The sequence below is a fragment of the Oncorhynchus kisutch genome, linkage group LG26 (genome assembly GCF_002021735.2).
Source record: "Oncorhynchus kisutch isolate 150728-3 linkage group LG26, Okis_V2, whole genome shotgun sequence".
In the NCBI taxonomy this organism is placed as follows: domain Eukaryota; kingdom Metazoa; phylum Chordata; class Actinopteri; order Salmoniformes; family Salmonidae; genus Oncorhynchus; species Oncorhynchus kisutch.
Window position 1 is genome coordinate 20911468 of NC_034199.2, and position 16523 is coordinate 20927990.

Genomic DNA, 16523 nt, shown 5'->3' on the forward strand with positions numbered 1-16523 from the left:
TGTCAGATCAAATTTACGTTGAAATGTATTACATTTTGAGTTTGCATCCCAATATTTACACTTTATATACGTCATAGGAGACTGAAATATAACAAAATCATTTGACATAGAAACACCGGATTTTCTGCGATTTTTTTCTAATAATGTTTATTAATTAATTATGAAATTATGAAAAATATTAATAACATTCCACCCATTAGGCCACTAATGACACTATTTGACTGCACGAAAGGGGTCTACAGTGACTAATGCTCAATGACTCTATGTACATATGGCAGCAGTCTCTAAGTTGCAGGGTAGAGTACCGGCAGGCTAGTGACAGTGTCTAAGGTTCAGGGCAGGGTACTGGGTGGAGGCTGGCTAGTAATGACTGTTTAACAGTCTGATGGCCTGGAGATAAACAGCTTCTATCAGTCTCTCGGTTCCAGCTTTAAAGCACCTGTGATGTCTCCACTTTCTAGATGGTAGCGGGGTGAACAAGCCGTGCCTCGGGTGGCTGAGTTCCTTGATGATCTTCTTGGTGGTCCTGTGACACCGGGTGCTGTAGATGTCCTGGAAGGAAGGCAGTGTGCCCCCAGTGATGCGTTGGGTCAGATATCCACGGTTCTGATGTTTCAGTCTCCTGGAGCAGGGTGCTTGATGCAACACCAGTGTTGTGGGGTTTGATCCCTCCTGCTGGGCCACACCCACTGATAATGAACTACAAGTCATCATCATCATCATTTGTGATGGATGTCTGATGTCTGATTGGCTCCCCATGGCTGTGCCTCAGATCCAGAAAGACGGGGCATCACACAGTCCTTCTCCCAGAGCCCCAGGGGCCCAGGCTATGAGGATTACAATGTGTTAAAGCCTGTTCCCACTGAGAATGACTCATATAGCCTAATGATACCAGTGCCCATTACCAGACTTCTAGTGGTGCTAATTGCCCACTGTCTGGTTTCATACGGAGTTGCCAGATTACCCTGGCAGTGATTGAATGGGTAAACGAGCAGCCTTTCTGGGAGGGTAGGAGTCTTTATGTCTGTATGATGGTGAATGTGCGCTTCTCTGTGACTGCCTATGTTTTCATGAGTAGGAATGTGTGTGTGTATGCTAAATAGACTTGCATACACAGAAGCCCTCTGGATGGATGCACAGGCACACACATGAGGGTCTCTATTCAAGTATCATACACAGTCACAAACAAATAGCTGCATGTGCACACACACACATACCCATCCACCTACCCTTACACACAAAGGTTCAGCTTGAGTTCCTGTGCCCTTTTGTCCCAGTACTGAACAATTATTTACCCGACAATAAACAGATCCGGAAGACAGATGGGAAGGAACGTGTGTGTGTGTGTGTGTGTGTGTGTGCGCGCGTGTGTGTGCATGCGCTCACCTGTGTGTGTGTGCGTGTGTGTGTGTGTGCGTGCGGGAGTTTCTGTCAGAGGAAATGTCAAGCATGTCAGACATGCCACAGGAACGGAAAACGTTTGCTCTCAGGGCGAGCTCAAAATCCTTTCAGGTTAGATTAGTTCTCAGAAGTACTTCTCACTACTTTCTCTTTTCTACTCTTTCCTTTCTCTTTTTATCTTCACTCTCTGTCTCTCATCTCATCTTTTTCATGTTCACTTCTTTTATTATGTTATATTATCTTTTCATTATTTTATTATCTGCTGCCTCTATTCTAGAAAAAGAAAAGCTGTTAAGTTGGGGCGGCAGTGGTTAGAGCGTTGGACTAGTAACCGAAAGGTTGCAAGATTGAATCCCCGAGCTGACAAGGTAAAAATCTGTCATTCTGCCTTTGAACAAGGCAGATAACCCACTGTTCCTAGGCCATCATTGTAAATAAGAATTTGCTCTTAACTGACTTGCCTAGTTAAATAAAATAAAAAATTAAGTTGTTGAGCAGTGGATTTGGAATTTACCCTCCACCTAAAATGTATCACATCCTTGATGTGTTGCTGTGTCTCTGCATATCAGTAAGAAGTAGACCAGGTTAGTCATATTGCTTGTGTCACAGTACTTTAAAACCTCATGGCTAAGCAAGACAGCACCTCCGTGGCTGTGCTCCGTGATTCTGACTTAAGTGACAGTTGTCACTCAGTTTTGTCATCAAAATGCCTTCCCCCTGTCTGTAAAAATCTTCTACTTGTCTGTTTATGGTTCCTATTCCTCCACCACTCCGTTCTGCCTCTTCTGTCTTGCTGAAATCAGAAGTGGTGTGTGTGTTGTGTAACAGAACCGCATTGATCAGCTGTTAACAATACTGCAGAGAAGAGAGGTGAGAGTGTGGGAGATCATTTTGTAAGAAAGGGATCGAGAGAGAGCAGAGAGAAGGAAACAGAGTTGTTTTTAAACTGATGTAATTGTACAGGGTTATGCAATGAGCAAATCAAATGAAGGCCTTGTGAGGGCTCTTCTGCCCTGAAAACAACTCTGAGGTCAAAGGGGGAGAGAGAGAGAGAGTGTCACAGTTCCCCCCCCTGGTCTGTGACCAGGAGGACATGGTTGTACGTTTGTGTTTGACACTTAGGCAAGGCGACAGAGTGAGTTTCCTGTTTCCTGTTTCCATTCAGTTGTCTAGGTGTAGCTGCTGCAGCAGTAAGCATCTCTGTGACAAAATTCATATTGGATGCAAATATGCACACTTGATTAGAGGTGAGAGAACGGTCATTAATACACATATTTATACATAGAAACAGAGCTCCTTATAGATACCATGTTAGTGTAGAATAAGGAACTGGCAAGCTCAACTCAGTATAGACATAAGTGTTGTATTTCTGGTAGGGATTTCATTCTTCCGATACTTAAAAAAGACACCTTCCTTCCTTGAAGTACTCACTGATCTGATGGTAAACAAGAAGTGAAAGCAGTGTCCACTTTCTTTCATCTATCCAGTCAGATGATCTGTTATTACCTCCAGGAACCATCCTATTTTTTGAAACAGGGCTAATGCCAAGAGGGAGGAAGGAGCAATGAAGCAAAGGATTCTGGGAGCTTGGCCTGCTTTTCATGCTGTGTGTAGCAGGTGTTCTCCCTGGCTAGGAGGCAAACTGGGATGTGTGTGTGTTATTTATTTTATTTGACTTTTATTTCATCATGGGAGCCCATTGAGACCAGGGTCTCATTTTCAATGGTGCCAAATTCAACATGAACACCCCATGACGCAGGGAGTTCTTTAGGTTATTCAAAAACCGAAGGCAGATTTATCTTATTCAGTGGAGATCCCACAAAAAAATACTAAAATATGCTGTGGGGAGAGGCTGATTTGGGGGAAAAGTGTGTGTGTGTGTGTGAGCGTTCGTGCATGCATGCAGTTGTGCCTCGTGTGTGCTATCTTTGTCTGTAAACTATTGCTGGGCAAAATAATGAGAATTAGACAAGCACCAGTAGTTCTTTGACACAAAAGATGAAGTGTTGATTTGCTTTCCCCCTAACTCAGCCTCTCCCCACTACATATGTTAGCACTTTTTGCAGACAGTCGCACACTGTGTCTGTACATAGTCAATGGTAGGCTTCGAGGGGACTACTACGGTAGGTACACCTACAGCTCATCCCTTGGCAGTAACACTGTAGATTACTTTATCACTGACCTCAACCCAGAGTCTCTCAGAGCATTCTCAGTCAGCACACTGACACCCCTATCAGATCCCAGCAAAATCTCAGTCTACTGAACAATGCAATACTGAATCATGCAAAATCAAAGCCGAAATAGCTGTTCACTATTAAAAAATGCTGTAGATGGAAGCCATGGTGTGGTGGTGTAGTGTAGAAACCTTCCAAAAAACTATTTGCAACAACAAATTAAATCCATTCTAGACAACTTGGTTTGATGAAGAAAGCAAAAACCTAGGAAAGAGAATTGAGAAACCCATCCAACCAAGAAAACCTGAGCCTTCACTATGGTGAAACACTAAAACAGTACAGAAATAACAGAATAATACCAAACACCAAATAATGCACGCAGAGCAAAATTAGGACAATAACCACTAATTATAAAAATTCTTAAATTCTTCAAACACTTAAAAAGAAGTGATTCCCAAACCTTCCATAACAAAGCAATCACCTACAGAGAGATGAACCTAGAGAATAATTGACTCAGGAAGCTGGTCCTGGGGCTCTGTGCACAAACACAAACAGACCCTACAGAGACCCAGGACTGCAACGCAATTAGACCCAACCAAATCATGAGAAAACAAAAAGATCATTACTTAACACATTGGAAAGAATTAACCAAAAACAAAGCAAACTGGAATGTGACTTGGCCCTAAACAGAGAGTACACAGTGGCAGAATACCTGACCACTGTGACTGACCCAATATTAAGGAAAGCTTTGACTATGTGCAGACATGGCTCTCAAGAGAAGACAGGATATGTGCACATTGCCCACAAAATGAGGTGGAAACTGAGCTACACTTCCTAACCTCCTTCGAAATGTATGACCATATTAGAGACACATATTTCCCTCAGATTACACAGATCCACAAAGAAATCTAAAACAAATCACATTTTGATCAACTCCCATATCTACTGGGTGAAATACCACAGTGTGCCATCACAGCAGCAATATTTGTGACCTGTTGCTTCAAGAAATGGGCAACCAGTGAAGCACAAACACCATTGTGAATATAAACTATATTTATCTGTCTATTTATTTTCCCTTTTGTACTACAACAATTTTCACATTGTTACAACACCTTACATAGCCGTAAAATAACATTTGAAATATCTCACATTTTTTGGGAGTAATGATTACTGTTCATCTCTGATTGTTTATTTCACTTGTTTATTATTATTTATTACTTGTTTATTATTTATTCCACTTGCTTTTGAATGTTAACACATTTCCCATGCCAATAAAGCCCTTTGATTTGAATAGAAATCAGTCGCCACTGTGCACAGATTATCCATCACGGTGTACCTCATCTGCTACCTTTCACTCACTGTTGTCAAATGCTTTCCTTTTGGAATATCCAAAGATTCCTAGCACTTCACACACATTCGCTGTCCCCCCAGGCTCTGGAGTTTGGAGTTTTCTGGATCACACTCAACTCTCCCATCAGTTCATGAAAGCGGAAGTTTTCTGTTGTTGAATATATCAATGTGTTGTTAGGAATCAAGAATTGTAGAGGAACACCAACTGAGACCGGAATGGAAAGTCAACTTTAAAGAATAAATGTAAGATTACTTAAAGGCAAGTACAGTCAAGTCCATAATTATTGGCACCCTTGATAAAGATTATCAAAAAACACTTTTTATAACCCTCAGAACAGCCACAATTCTTCGGGCATGAACTTTACAAGATGTCGAAAGCGTTCCATGGGGATGCTGTCCCATGTTGACTCCAGTGCTTCCCACAGTTGTGTCAAGTTGGCTGTAGATGTCCTTTGGGTGGTGGACTATTCTTGACACACACGGTAAACTGTTGGGCGTGAAAAACCCAGCAGTGTTGCGACACTTGACACACTCAAACCAGTGCGCCTGGCACCTACAGTACTACCATACCCCGTTCAAATGCTCTTAAATGTTTTGTCTTGCCCATTTACCCTCTGAATGTCACACATACACAATCCATGTCTCAAGGCTTGAAAATCTTTCTTTAACCTGTCTCCTCCCCTTTATCTACACTGATTGAAGTGGATTTAACAGGTGACGTCAATAAGGGATCATAGCTTTCACCTGGATTCACCTGGTCAGTCTATGTCATGGAAAGAGCAGGTGTTCCTAATGTTTTGTGCACTCCGCGTATAACTCAGTATTTGTACAGTGCCTTGCGAAAGTATTCGGCCCCCTTGAACTTTGCGACCTTTTGCCACATTTCAGGCTTCAAACATAAAGATATAAAACTGTATTTTTTTGTGAAGAATCAACAACAAGTGGGACACAATCATGAAGTGGAACGACATTTATTGGATATTTCAAACTTTTTTAACAAATCAAAAACTGAAAAATTGGGCGTACAAAATTATTCAGCCCCTTTACTTTCAGTGCAGCAAACTCTCTCCAGATGTTCAGTGAGGATCTCTGAATGATACAATGTTGACCTAAATGACTAATGATGATAAATACAATCCACCTGTGTGTAATCAAGTCTCCGTATAAATGCACCTGCACTGTGATAGTCTCAGAGGTCCGTTAAAAGCGCAGAGAGCATCATGAAGAACAAGGAACACACCAGGCAGGTCCGAGATACTGTTGTGAAGAAGTTTAAAGCCGGATTTGGATACAAAAAGATTTCCCAAGCTTTAAACATCCCAAGGACCACTGTGCAAGCGATAATATTGAAACGGAAGGAGTATCAGACCACTGCAAATCTACCAAGACCTGGCCGTCCCTCTAAACTTTCAGCTCATACAAGGAGAAGACTGATCAGAGATGCAGCCAAGAGGCCCATGATCACTCTGGATGAACTGCAGAGATCTACAGCTGAGGTGGGAGACTCTGTCCATAGGACAACAATCAGTCGTATATTGCACAAATCTGGCCTTTATGGAAGAGTGGCAAGAAGAAAGCCATTTCTTAAAGATATCCATAAAAAGTGTAGTTTAAAGTTTGCCACAAGCCACCTGGGAGACACACCAAACATGTGGAAGAAGGTGCTCTGGTCAGATGAAACCAAAATTGAACTTTTTGGCAACAATACAAAACATTATGTTTGGTGATAAAAGCAACACTGCTCCTCTCCCTGAACACACCATCCCCACTGTCAAACATGGTGGTGGCAGCATCATGGTTTGGGCCTGCTTTTCTTCAGCAGGGACAGGGAAGATGGGAAGAAGATGGATGGAGCCAAATACAGGACCATTCTGGAAGAGAACCTGATGGAGTCTGCAAAAGACCTGAGACTGGGACGGAGATTTGTCTTCCAACAAGACAATGATCCAAAACATAAAGCAAAATCTACAATGGAATGGTTAAAAAATAAACATATCCAGGTGTTAGAATGGCCAAGTCAAAGTCCAGACCTGAATCCAATCGAGAATCTGTGGAAAGAACTGAAAACTGCTGTTCACAAATGCTCTCCATCCAACCTCACTGAGCTCGAGCTGTTTTGCAAGGAGGAATGGGAAAAAATTTCAGTCTCTCGATGTGCAAAACTGATAGAGACATACCCCAAGCGACTTAAGCTGTAATCGCAGCAAAAGGTGGCGCTACAAAGTATTAACTTAAGCGGGCTGAATAATTTTGCACGCCCAATTTTTCAGTTTTTGATTTGTTAAAAAAGTTTGAAATATCCAATAAATGTCGTTCCACTTCATGATTGTGTCCCACTTGTTGTTGATTCTTCACAAAAAAATACAGTTTTATATCTTTATGTTTGAAGCCTGAAATGTGGCAAAAGGTCGCATAGTTCAAGGGGGCCGAATACTTTCGCAAGGCACTGTATAAATAAATTATACAAATAGTGAGCTATATTGTATGCTCAAAAAATTGGGACATGATATTATTTTATACTAATACAATTGCTCAGAGAACAAGATTGTGTTAAACAAGTAATAGAAAAGATAGGGGTCAAAATGATTGGCACCCCTGTTTTCAATACTCTAGCACCGTCACCTTCTGAGGATAATGACACTGAGCCTTTTTCTAAAATATTTTATGAGATTGGAAAACACGACGGGAGGGATCTTATACTTTACCTCCGTACAGAATCTTCCCAGATCCTTGATATCCTTTGTCTGCTCTTATGGTTTCCCCTTCAATTCAAACCACAGGTTTTCAATGGGGTTCAAGTCCTGTGACTGAAATGCCATTGCAAAATGCCATTTTGTAGATATTTGTGGATTTTGATTAATGCGTGGGGTTATTGTCTTGCTGAAAGATCCACTTGCGGCCAAGTGTCAGCCTCCTGGCAGAGGCAACCAGGTTTTTGGCTAAAATGTCCTCATACTGAGTAAAGTTAAAATGATGCTGTTTACCTTAACAAGGGCAACAGGACCAGTGGAAGCAAAATAGCCCCATAACATCAAAGATGCACCACCATATTTTATCGTAGCTTTGAGATATTTTTCTGCATATGCTTCCGTTTTTCAACGCTAAATCCACCACTGGTATGTGTGGAGTTTGATAAACGGCATTGGCACTTGGATTGGAACCAACACTATGGTCAGATGTCATGAAAATATAGCTCTTTGGCCACGCACACCAATGGTGAGTTTGGCGTTGAAAAACGGAAGCATACAGTTGAAGTTGGAAGTTTACATACACCTTAGCCAAATACATTTAAACTCAGTTTTTCACAATTCTGGACATTTAATCCTAGTAAAAATGCTATGTCTTTTGTCAGTTAGGATCACTACTTTATTTTAAGAATGTGAAATGTCAGAATAATAGTAGAGAGAATTATTTAATTCAGCTTTTATTTCTTTCATCACATTCCCAGTGGGTCAGAAGTTTACATACACTCAATTAGTATTTGGTAGCATTGCCTTTAAATTGTTTAACTTGGGTCAAACGTTGCATGTAGCCTTCCACAAACTTTCCACAATAAGTTGGGTGAATTTTGTCCCATTCTTCCTGACAGAGCTGGTGTAACTGCGTCAGGTTTGTAGGCCTCCTTGCTCGCACATGCTTTTTCAGTTCTGCCCACAAATGTTCTATGGGATTGAGGTCAGGGCTTTGTGAGAGCCACTGCAATACCTTGACTTTGTTGTCCTTAAGCCATTTTGCCACATCTATGGAAGTATGCTTGGGGTCATTGTCCATTTGGGACCAAGCTTTAACTTCCTGACTGATGTCTTGAGATGTTGCTTCAATATATCCACATAATTTTCCCTCCCTCATGATGCCATCTATTTTGTGAAGTGCACCAATCCCTCCCTGTCAAACGATGTATGGAATCAATCTTTAGGATGTTTTTAACATAAAAGTTCAATAATATTCCAACCGGAGAATTCCTTTGTCTTCAGAAAAGCAAAGGAACGCAGCTACCTCTCATGTGAAATGCGTGTGACCAGCGCGTGACTGCTGGCAGACCTCTGACTCATTCCTCTCTCATTCGGTCCCACTTCACAGTAGAATCCCCAAACAAGTTTCTAAAGACGGTTGACATCTAATGGAAGCCTTAGGGAGTGCAACATAACCAATATCCCATTGTGTATTCAATAGGGGCTGTTTTGAAAATCGACTAACCTCAGATTTCCCACTTCCTGTTTGGATTTCTTCTCAGGTTTTTGCCTGCCATATGAGTTCTGTTATACTCACAGACATCATTCAAACAGTTTTATAAAGTTCAGAGTGTTTTCTATCCAATATGAATAATAATATGCATATATTAGCAACTGGAACTGAGGAGCAGGCAGTTTACTCTGGGCACCTCTGGGCACCTTTCATCCAAGCTACTCAATACTGCCCCTGCAGCCATAAGAAGTTTTTAATAAACAAGAAATTTGTGGTTGTAGTTGAAAAACGAGTTTTAATCACTCCAACCTAAGTGTATGTACATTTCCGACTTCAACTGTATGTAGAAAAGTACCTCATACCTACAGTAAAATATGGTTGTGGATATTTTATGTTATGGGCTATTTTGCTTCCACTGGTCCTGGAGCCCTAGATGTTTTTTAAATTCCTTGTTCTCTGAGCAATTTTGTTAGTATAAAATAATATAATAAACCCATTTTGGAGCATGCAACATAGCTTATTTTATACTGTCTTTTTTGTTCATCTTTATCAAAAGTGCCAACAATTATGGACCTGACATATGTAGATGTAGAATTGACTAGAATTGCACATAGGAGATGCAGCTGGGTTTCATTGCCATTGTTCTATTCATGACACTCCTTAGCTACAGTGTATCTGCATCACCAGCATAACAATACCTGCTTAATTCAACTGAGAAGGGTAATGTAGATGTCAAATAAAGATCAGGTGAAGTGTGTGTCCACTCCATCTATTCACTTTCTATGTTGACGTGGCTAATACCTTTGTTGTCATTCTCTCTCTCTCTCTCCCTCCAGCTCCACACTAAGAGTCCAGAGACTGAAGAGATAATCCCACAGGAAAGGATCCTTCCAAAACGCACATAGGGATCTGATCTGCAGAGAGTGTGTGTGTGTGAGAAGGACGTGTGGTATTTGTTCTTAACCCCCTCCACCCCTCTACTCTTTACCCAAAATCCCGTTCTCCAACCTCCCTTACCCCCTGACCCTTAACCCCCAGCCATGATGTCGGGGAAGGGGAAGGCTAGCCCGCGTCACCGGCCATGGTCCGTGTATCGGGCTAACACCTTTGACCTCTCGGCTGAGATAATGGGGCTGACTCTGGCAGGTAAGGGCCATGTTACCATAGTTACCGTAGTAACAGTATTCCTGTATGTTTGCCCACTGAACATAAGTATGTGTATAAACTTGCCTTGTTTGTCGCTGTAGTTGTAAAAAATATATAATAATATCTTGTGTTCTTGTAGGTAACAGTCAGGACCCAGATGAGCCAGTGCTGGAGTTCAGCCTGGGTGAGTGATGTTGCTGAAGTCCTTCTCACTCTGGTTCAATTGTCTTTGATATTTATAACAGTACCAGGGTTTCTGTTAGCGGTTAATAGCCGGCTTTTGTCCAGTTTAAAATATTGAAAAGTCCATCAATAAAATTGCTGCTGGTCCAATTGTCAGCGTCCCATTACGAAATTATGCTTTTTAGCCTATTCATTGATGGAAATACCAGTCGACAGAAATACATTTGACTGGTCATGCTTATCGGTCTATAGGTTAATTTGCATGATTTAATGGAATTAAATTGGCGCGTGTACAGTATATTTGTTATGTAGGCTATCTTATTTATCACACACTGTCAGACAGCGCAAGAAATGCTGCTGCAACATCTTCTGGTGCTTTCAAGACAACTGTAAAGTCTGAAAAATACAAGGTCAAATCGTGATGTCAGTGATCTTCAGGTAGGAAAGTCGGCGCTCTAGAAAGAGGCCTGAATGTTTTAATACATATTACGAGGTATGTCTTAACTTTCTTCAAAGTAGCCATTTAGATCTCCTCTCTTTCTAAATTTGTAACTGATATTTGCAGCTCTGTCACATGAAACCTCTCGAATGTGCAGTGCCCTTTTGACAAAAGTGTTTGGCTGCTAATTGCATTATGGAACGAACACGTAGCCTACTGCCTTGTGCGCATTGCTGTGAAATATTATTATATTGTGAAAAAATAATAGTTTATCAACATTTTAAGCTAAACGTTCTCATCTGTTACATCAGACTTTTGCTAGGCCAACTGGTTGTATGAATTTTGGATCTGTCCCAGAGTTTGGAATAAACAATATAATATCAATAGAATAAGTAGCCTAAACGTTTCTACTATAGTAGATTGACAAAGGCTAGTGATTTTGCTGATCGTCACACGTGTTGTTGCCTGAGGGAAAGTAAGTGTGGCGCCGAAGAACATGGCTGAGGTTTTACATTCTCCCAACCAATTGTGCTATTTTGTTCGTTTTTTGAGTTTTGTTTTGAGTTTTTAAACTTATTTTGTACATAATGTTGTTGCTGCTGTCTCTTATGACTGAAAATAACTTCTGGACATCAGAACAGCGATTACTCACCGCAGACTGGAAGAAACTTGTTCCTTTAACGAAACCAACAAGAAGGATATCCAGCTTTCACTGGAGCAGACCCAGATCCCCGTCATTTGCTTGAAGAAATTACGCAGGAAAAGGGGCCTCAGATCGGGCTGCCTTCTGAGAATCTGTAGGAGAGCGAGTAAACTTCCACTGCCATTCGTTCTTCTTGCTAACGTGCAATCACTGGAAAGTAAAATGAATGACGTACGATTAAGATTGTCCAACCAACGGGACTTTAAAAACTGTAACATCTTATGTTTCACTGAGACGTGGCTAAACAACGATATGGATAATATAGAGCTGGTGGGATTTTCCATGCACTGGCAGAACAGAGAAGCTACTTCTGATAAGACTAGGTGTGGGGGTGTGTGTCTATTTGTCAATAACAGCTGGTGCGCGATGTATAATATTAAAGAAGTCTCGAGGTATTGCTCGCCTGAGGTAGAGTACCTTATGATAAGCTGTAGACCACACTATCTACCAAGAGAGTCTCATCTATATTATTCGTAGCAGTCTATTTACCACCACAGAAGGAAGCTGGCACTAAGACTGCTCTCAACCAACTCTATAAGGCCATAAGCAAAGAAGAAAATGCTCACCTGGAAGCAGTGCTACTAGTGGCCGGGGACTTTAATGCAGGCAAACTTAAATCCGTTTTACCAATTTTTTACCCAGGTTTTACATTCTCCCAACCAATTGTGCTATTTTGTTAGTTTTTTGAGTTTTGTGTAACTTATTTTTTAAACACAATTGACCTAGCGTTGTCCGGGTTAGGGAGGGTTTGGACGGTAGGGATATCCTATCCTCATCGCGCACCAGTGACTCCTGTGGTGGGCCAGGCACAGTGCGCGCTAACCAAGGTTGCCAGGTACACGGTGTTTCCTCCGACACATTGGTGCGGCTGGCTTCCGGGTTGGATGCGCGCTGTGTTAAGAAGCAGTGCGGCTTGGTTGGGTTGTGTATCGGAGGACGCATGACTTTCAACCTTCATCTCTCCCGAGCCCGTACGGGAGTTGTAGCGATGAGATAAGATAGTAGCTACTAACAATTTGATACCACGAAAAAGGGGTAAAATTCAATTAAAAAAACAACCTCTCCCTCAATGTTTATTTATTTATTTTTTATTTCACCTTGATTTAACCAGGTAGACCAGTTGAAAACAAGTTCTCATTTACCACTGCGACCTGGTCAAGATAAAGCAAAGCAGTGCGACAAAAACAACAACACAGAGTTACACATAAACAAACGTACAGTCAATAACACAATAGAAAAATCTATGTACAGTGTGTGCAAATGTAGAAGAGCAGGGAGGTAAGGCAATAAATAGGCCATATAGGCAAATTATTACAATTTAGGTAGTTGGGTGGGCAATTTACAGATGGGCTGTGTGCAGGTTCAGTGATCGGTAAGCTGCTCTGACAGCTTATGCTTAAAGTTAGAGAGGGAGATATAAGACTCCAGCTTCAGTGATTTTTGCAATTTGTTCCAGTCATTGGCAGCAGAGTACTGAAAGGAAAGGCGGCCAAAGGAAGTGTTGGCTTTGGGGATGACACGTGAAATATACCTGCTGGAGCGCGTGCTACGGGTGGGTGTTGCTATGGTGACCAGTGAGCTGAGATAAGGCAGGGCTTTACCTAGCAAAGACTTATAGATGACCTGGAGCCAGTGGGTTTGGCGACGAATGTGTAGTGAGGGCCAGCCAACGAGAGCATACAGGTCGCTGTGGTGGATAGTATATGGGGCTTTGGTGACAAAACGGATGGCACTGTGATAGACTACATCCAGTTTGGTGAGTAGAGTGTTGGAGGCTATTTTGTAAATTACATCGCCAAAGTCAATGATTGGTAGGATAGTTAGTTTTACGTGGGTATGTTTGGCAGCATGAGTGAAGGAGGCTTTGTTGCGAAATTTTGCGATTCTAGATTTAATTTTGGATTGGAGATGCTTAATGTGAGTCTGGAAGGAGAGTTTACAGTCTAACCAGACACCTAGGTATTTGTAGTTGTCCACATATTCTAAGTCAGAACCATTCAGAGTAGTAATGCTAGTCGGGCGGGCGGGTGCGGGCAGCAAATGGTTGAAGAGCATGTATTTAGTTTTACTAGCATTTAAGAGCAGTTGGAGGCCACGGAAGTGTAGTATGGCATTGAAGTTTGTTTGGAGGTTTGTTAACACAATGTCCAAATAAGGGCCAGATGTATACAGAATGGTGTCGTCTGCGTAGAGGTGGATCAGAGAATCACAAGCAGCAAGAGCGACATCATTGATGTATACAGAGAAAGAGTCGGCCCGAGAATTGAACCTTGTGGCACCCCCATAGTAAATGCCAGAGGTTCGGACAACAGGCCCTCCAATTTGACACACTGAACTGTATCTGAGAAGTAGTTGGTGAACCAGGCGAGGCAGTCTTTTCAGAAACCAAGGCTATTGAGTCTGCCGATAAGAATGCAGTGATTGACAGAGTCAAAAGCCTTGGCCAGGTCGATGAGGACGGCTGCACAGTACTGTCTTTTATCGATGGCAGTTATTATATCGTTTAGGACCGTGAGGGTGGCTGAGGTGCACCCATGACCAGCTCGGAAACCAGATAGCATAGTGGAGAAGGTACGGTGGGATTTGAAATGGTCGTTGATCTGTTTGTTAACTTGGCTTTCGAAGATTTTAGAAAGGCAGGGCGGGATGGATATACTGTAGGTCTATAACAGTTTGGTTCTAGAGTGTCTCCCCCTTTGAAGAGGGGGATGACCGCAGCAGCTTTCCAATCTTTGGGGATCTCAGACCATACAGAAGAGAGGTTGAACAGGCTAGTAATAGGGGTTGCAATAATTTAGGCTGATCATTTTAGAAAGAGAGGGTCTAGACTGTCTAGCCCAGCTGATTTGTAGGGATCCAGATTTTGCAGCTCTTTCAGAACATCGGCTGTCTGGATTTGGATGAATGAGAAGTGGGGGAGCAAGTTGCTTCAGGGGGTGCTGAGCTGTAGGACAAGGTCTGGGTAGCCTGGCCAGCCGTAGAAAAATGCTTATTGAAATGATCAATTATCGTAGATTATCGGTGATGACAGTGTTTCCTAGCCTCAGTGCAGTGGGCAGCTGGGAGGAGGTGCTCTTTTCTCCATGGACTTTACAGTCTCCCAAATCTTTCTGGAATTAGTGCTACAGGATGAAAATGTCTGTTTGAAAAAGCTAGCCTTAGCTTTCCTAACTGACTAAGTACATTGGTTCCTGACTTCCCTGAAAAGTTGCATATCGCGGGGGCTATTCGATGGTAATGCAGAACGCCACAGGATGTTTTTGTGCTGGTCAAGGGCAGTCAAGTCTGGGGTGAACCAAGGGCTATATCTGTTCTTAGTTCTACATTTGTTGAACGGAGCATGCTTATTTAAGATGGCGAGGAAATCATTTTTAAAGAGCAGCCAGGCATCCTCTACTGATGGGATGAGGTCAATATCCTTTCAGGATACCCGGGCCAGGTTGATTAGAAAGGCTTGCTCGTTGAAATGTTGTAGGGAGCGTGATATTGATGAGGGATGGTCGTTTGACCGTGGACCTATTACGCATGCAGGCAATGAGGCAGTGATCGCTGAGATCCTGGTTGAAGACAGCAGAGGTGTATTTTAATGTGATCAAGACAAAGGAGCTGATTGTGGACTGTGGTTCATCACCAATGAACTATCATGGTCCAAACATACCAATCAGTCGTGAAGAGGAGACTGAATAGATTTGACATTGGTCCCCAGGTCCTCAAAAGGTTCTACAGCTGCACCATCGAGAGCATCCTGACTGCATCACCACCTGGTATGGCAACTTCAGAGGGTAGTGCGTACGGCCCAGTACATCACTGGGGCCAAGTTTACTGCCATCCAGGACAAAAATAATAGGTGGTGTCAGAGGAAAGCCCATCATTTTGTCAGAGACTCCAGTCACCCAAGTTTTAGACTGTTTTCTCTGCTACCGCACGGCAAGCGGTACCGGAACGCCAAGTCTAGGACCAACAGCTTCTACCCCCAAGCCATAAGACTGCTGAACAATTAATAAAATCTCCACCGGACTATTTACATTGACCCCCCCTCCATTTTTACACTGCTGCTACTGACTGTTTATTATCTATACAAAGTCACTTCACCCCTGCCTACATGTACAAATTACTAACCTGTACCCCGTACACTGACTCGGTACTGGTACCCGCTATATATAGCCTCATTATTCTTACTCATTTTTGTTACTTTTTATTATTATTATATTTTACTTTAGTCTATTTGGGAAATATTTTCTTAACTCTTCTTGAACTGCACTGTTGGTTAAGGGATTGTAAGTAAGCATTTCATGGTAAGGTCTACACTTGTTGTATTCGGCGCATGTGACAAATAAAGTTTGATTTGATTTGATTTTAGTCTAACATTTTCAAAGTGCACATAAGAATTCGGTAAGAAGGGCCGCACATCGTTGCATCCTCAACTTGCATGTTCGGTTAATGTGAATTACCATATTCTAAATTTGATTGATGTCATTCTGAGCACTGTGGGAGGACGCCCTAATCAGGTTACGCACCCAATGGATACGGTAAATGTTTTAAATGTCCGGTCAATTAAAATGTTGCCGGTCAAATGGAAACCCTAAACAGTACCCATTGATTCTTGAAGAATAAAGCCTATAAATGCCTTATTAGTTTATTACAACAGTCTTACTTACTACACGAAAAGTGTACTTGTATTACTCTGACTATGAATTTGAGAAAGGTAACCAATTACATTTCCCCAGCCCCATCCCTATTTTAGGGCCAGGATTGAGATGACAGATTTTTCCTTTAATGTTCACTTCCCTGTTGTACCCCCAGCGTGCAGTGAGCTGATCACCCCAGCATTGGACCGTAAACCGACCAGCTTTGTGGCGGTCAGCTGTACCACTCCTCCCCAGGCCTTCTGGACCAAACATGCTCAGACAGAGATCATAGAGGTAGAACCACACCCAGAGAT

The 16523-nt window shown here is 42.1% G+C and overlaps 1 protein-coding gene across 18 annotated transcripts in view; it reads left to right on the forward strand.

The window, feature by feature from the left end:
• The window catches only part of LOC109871185 (inositol polyphosphate-4-phosphatase type I A), a 49451-nt gene that overhangs the window by 6119 nt on the left and 26809 nt on the right, over positions 1–16523 (forward strand). For 6 of the 18 annotated variants that reach the window (XM_031805890.1, XM_031805887.1, XM_031805873.1 and 3 more), the window contains exons 2-4: positions 9947–10256; positions 10396–10440; positions 16385–16503. In XM_031805890.1, coding sequence (XP_031661750.1) covers positions 10151–10256; positions 10396–10440; positions 16385–16503 — 270 coding nt within the window. In that variant the 5' untranslated portion in view covers positions 9947–10150. Of the gene's footprint in view, positions 1–1437; positions 1770–4498; positions 5169–9946; positions 10257–10395; positions 10441–16384; positions 16504–16523 lie in introns of those variants that run through there. The other 12 variants (XM_031805874.1, XM_031805882.1, XM_031805885.1 and 9 more) reach the window with 7 other exon arrangements.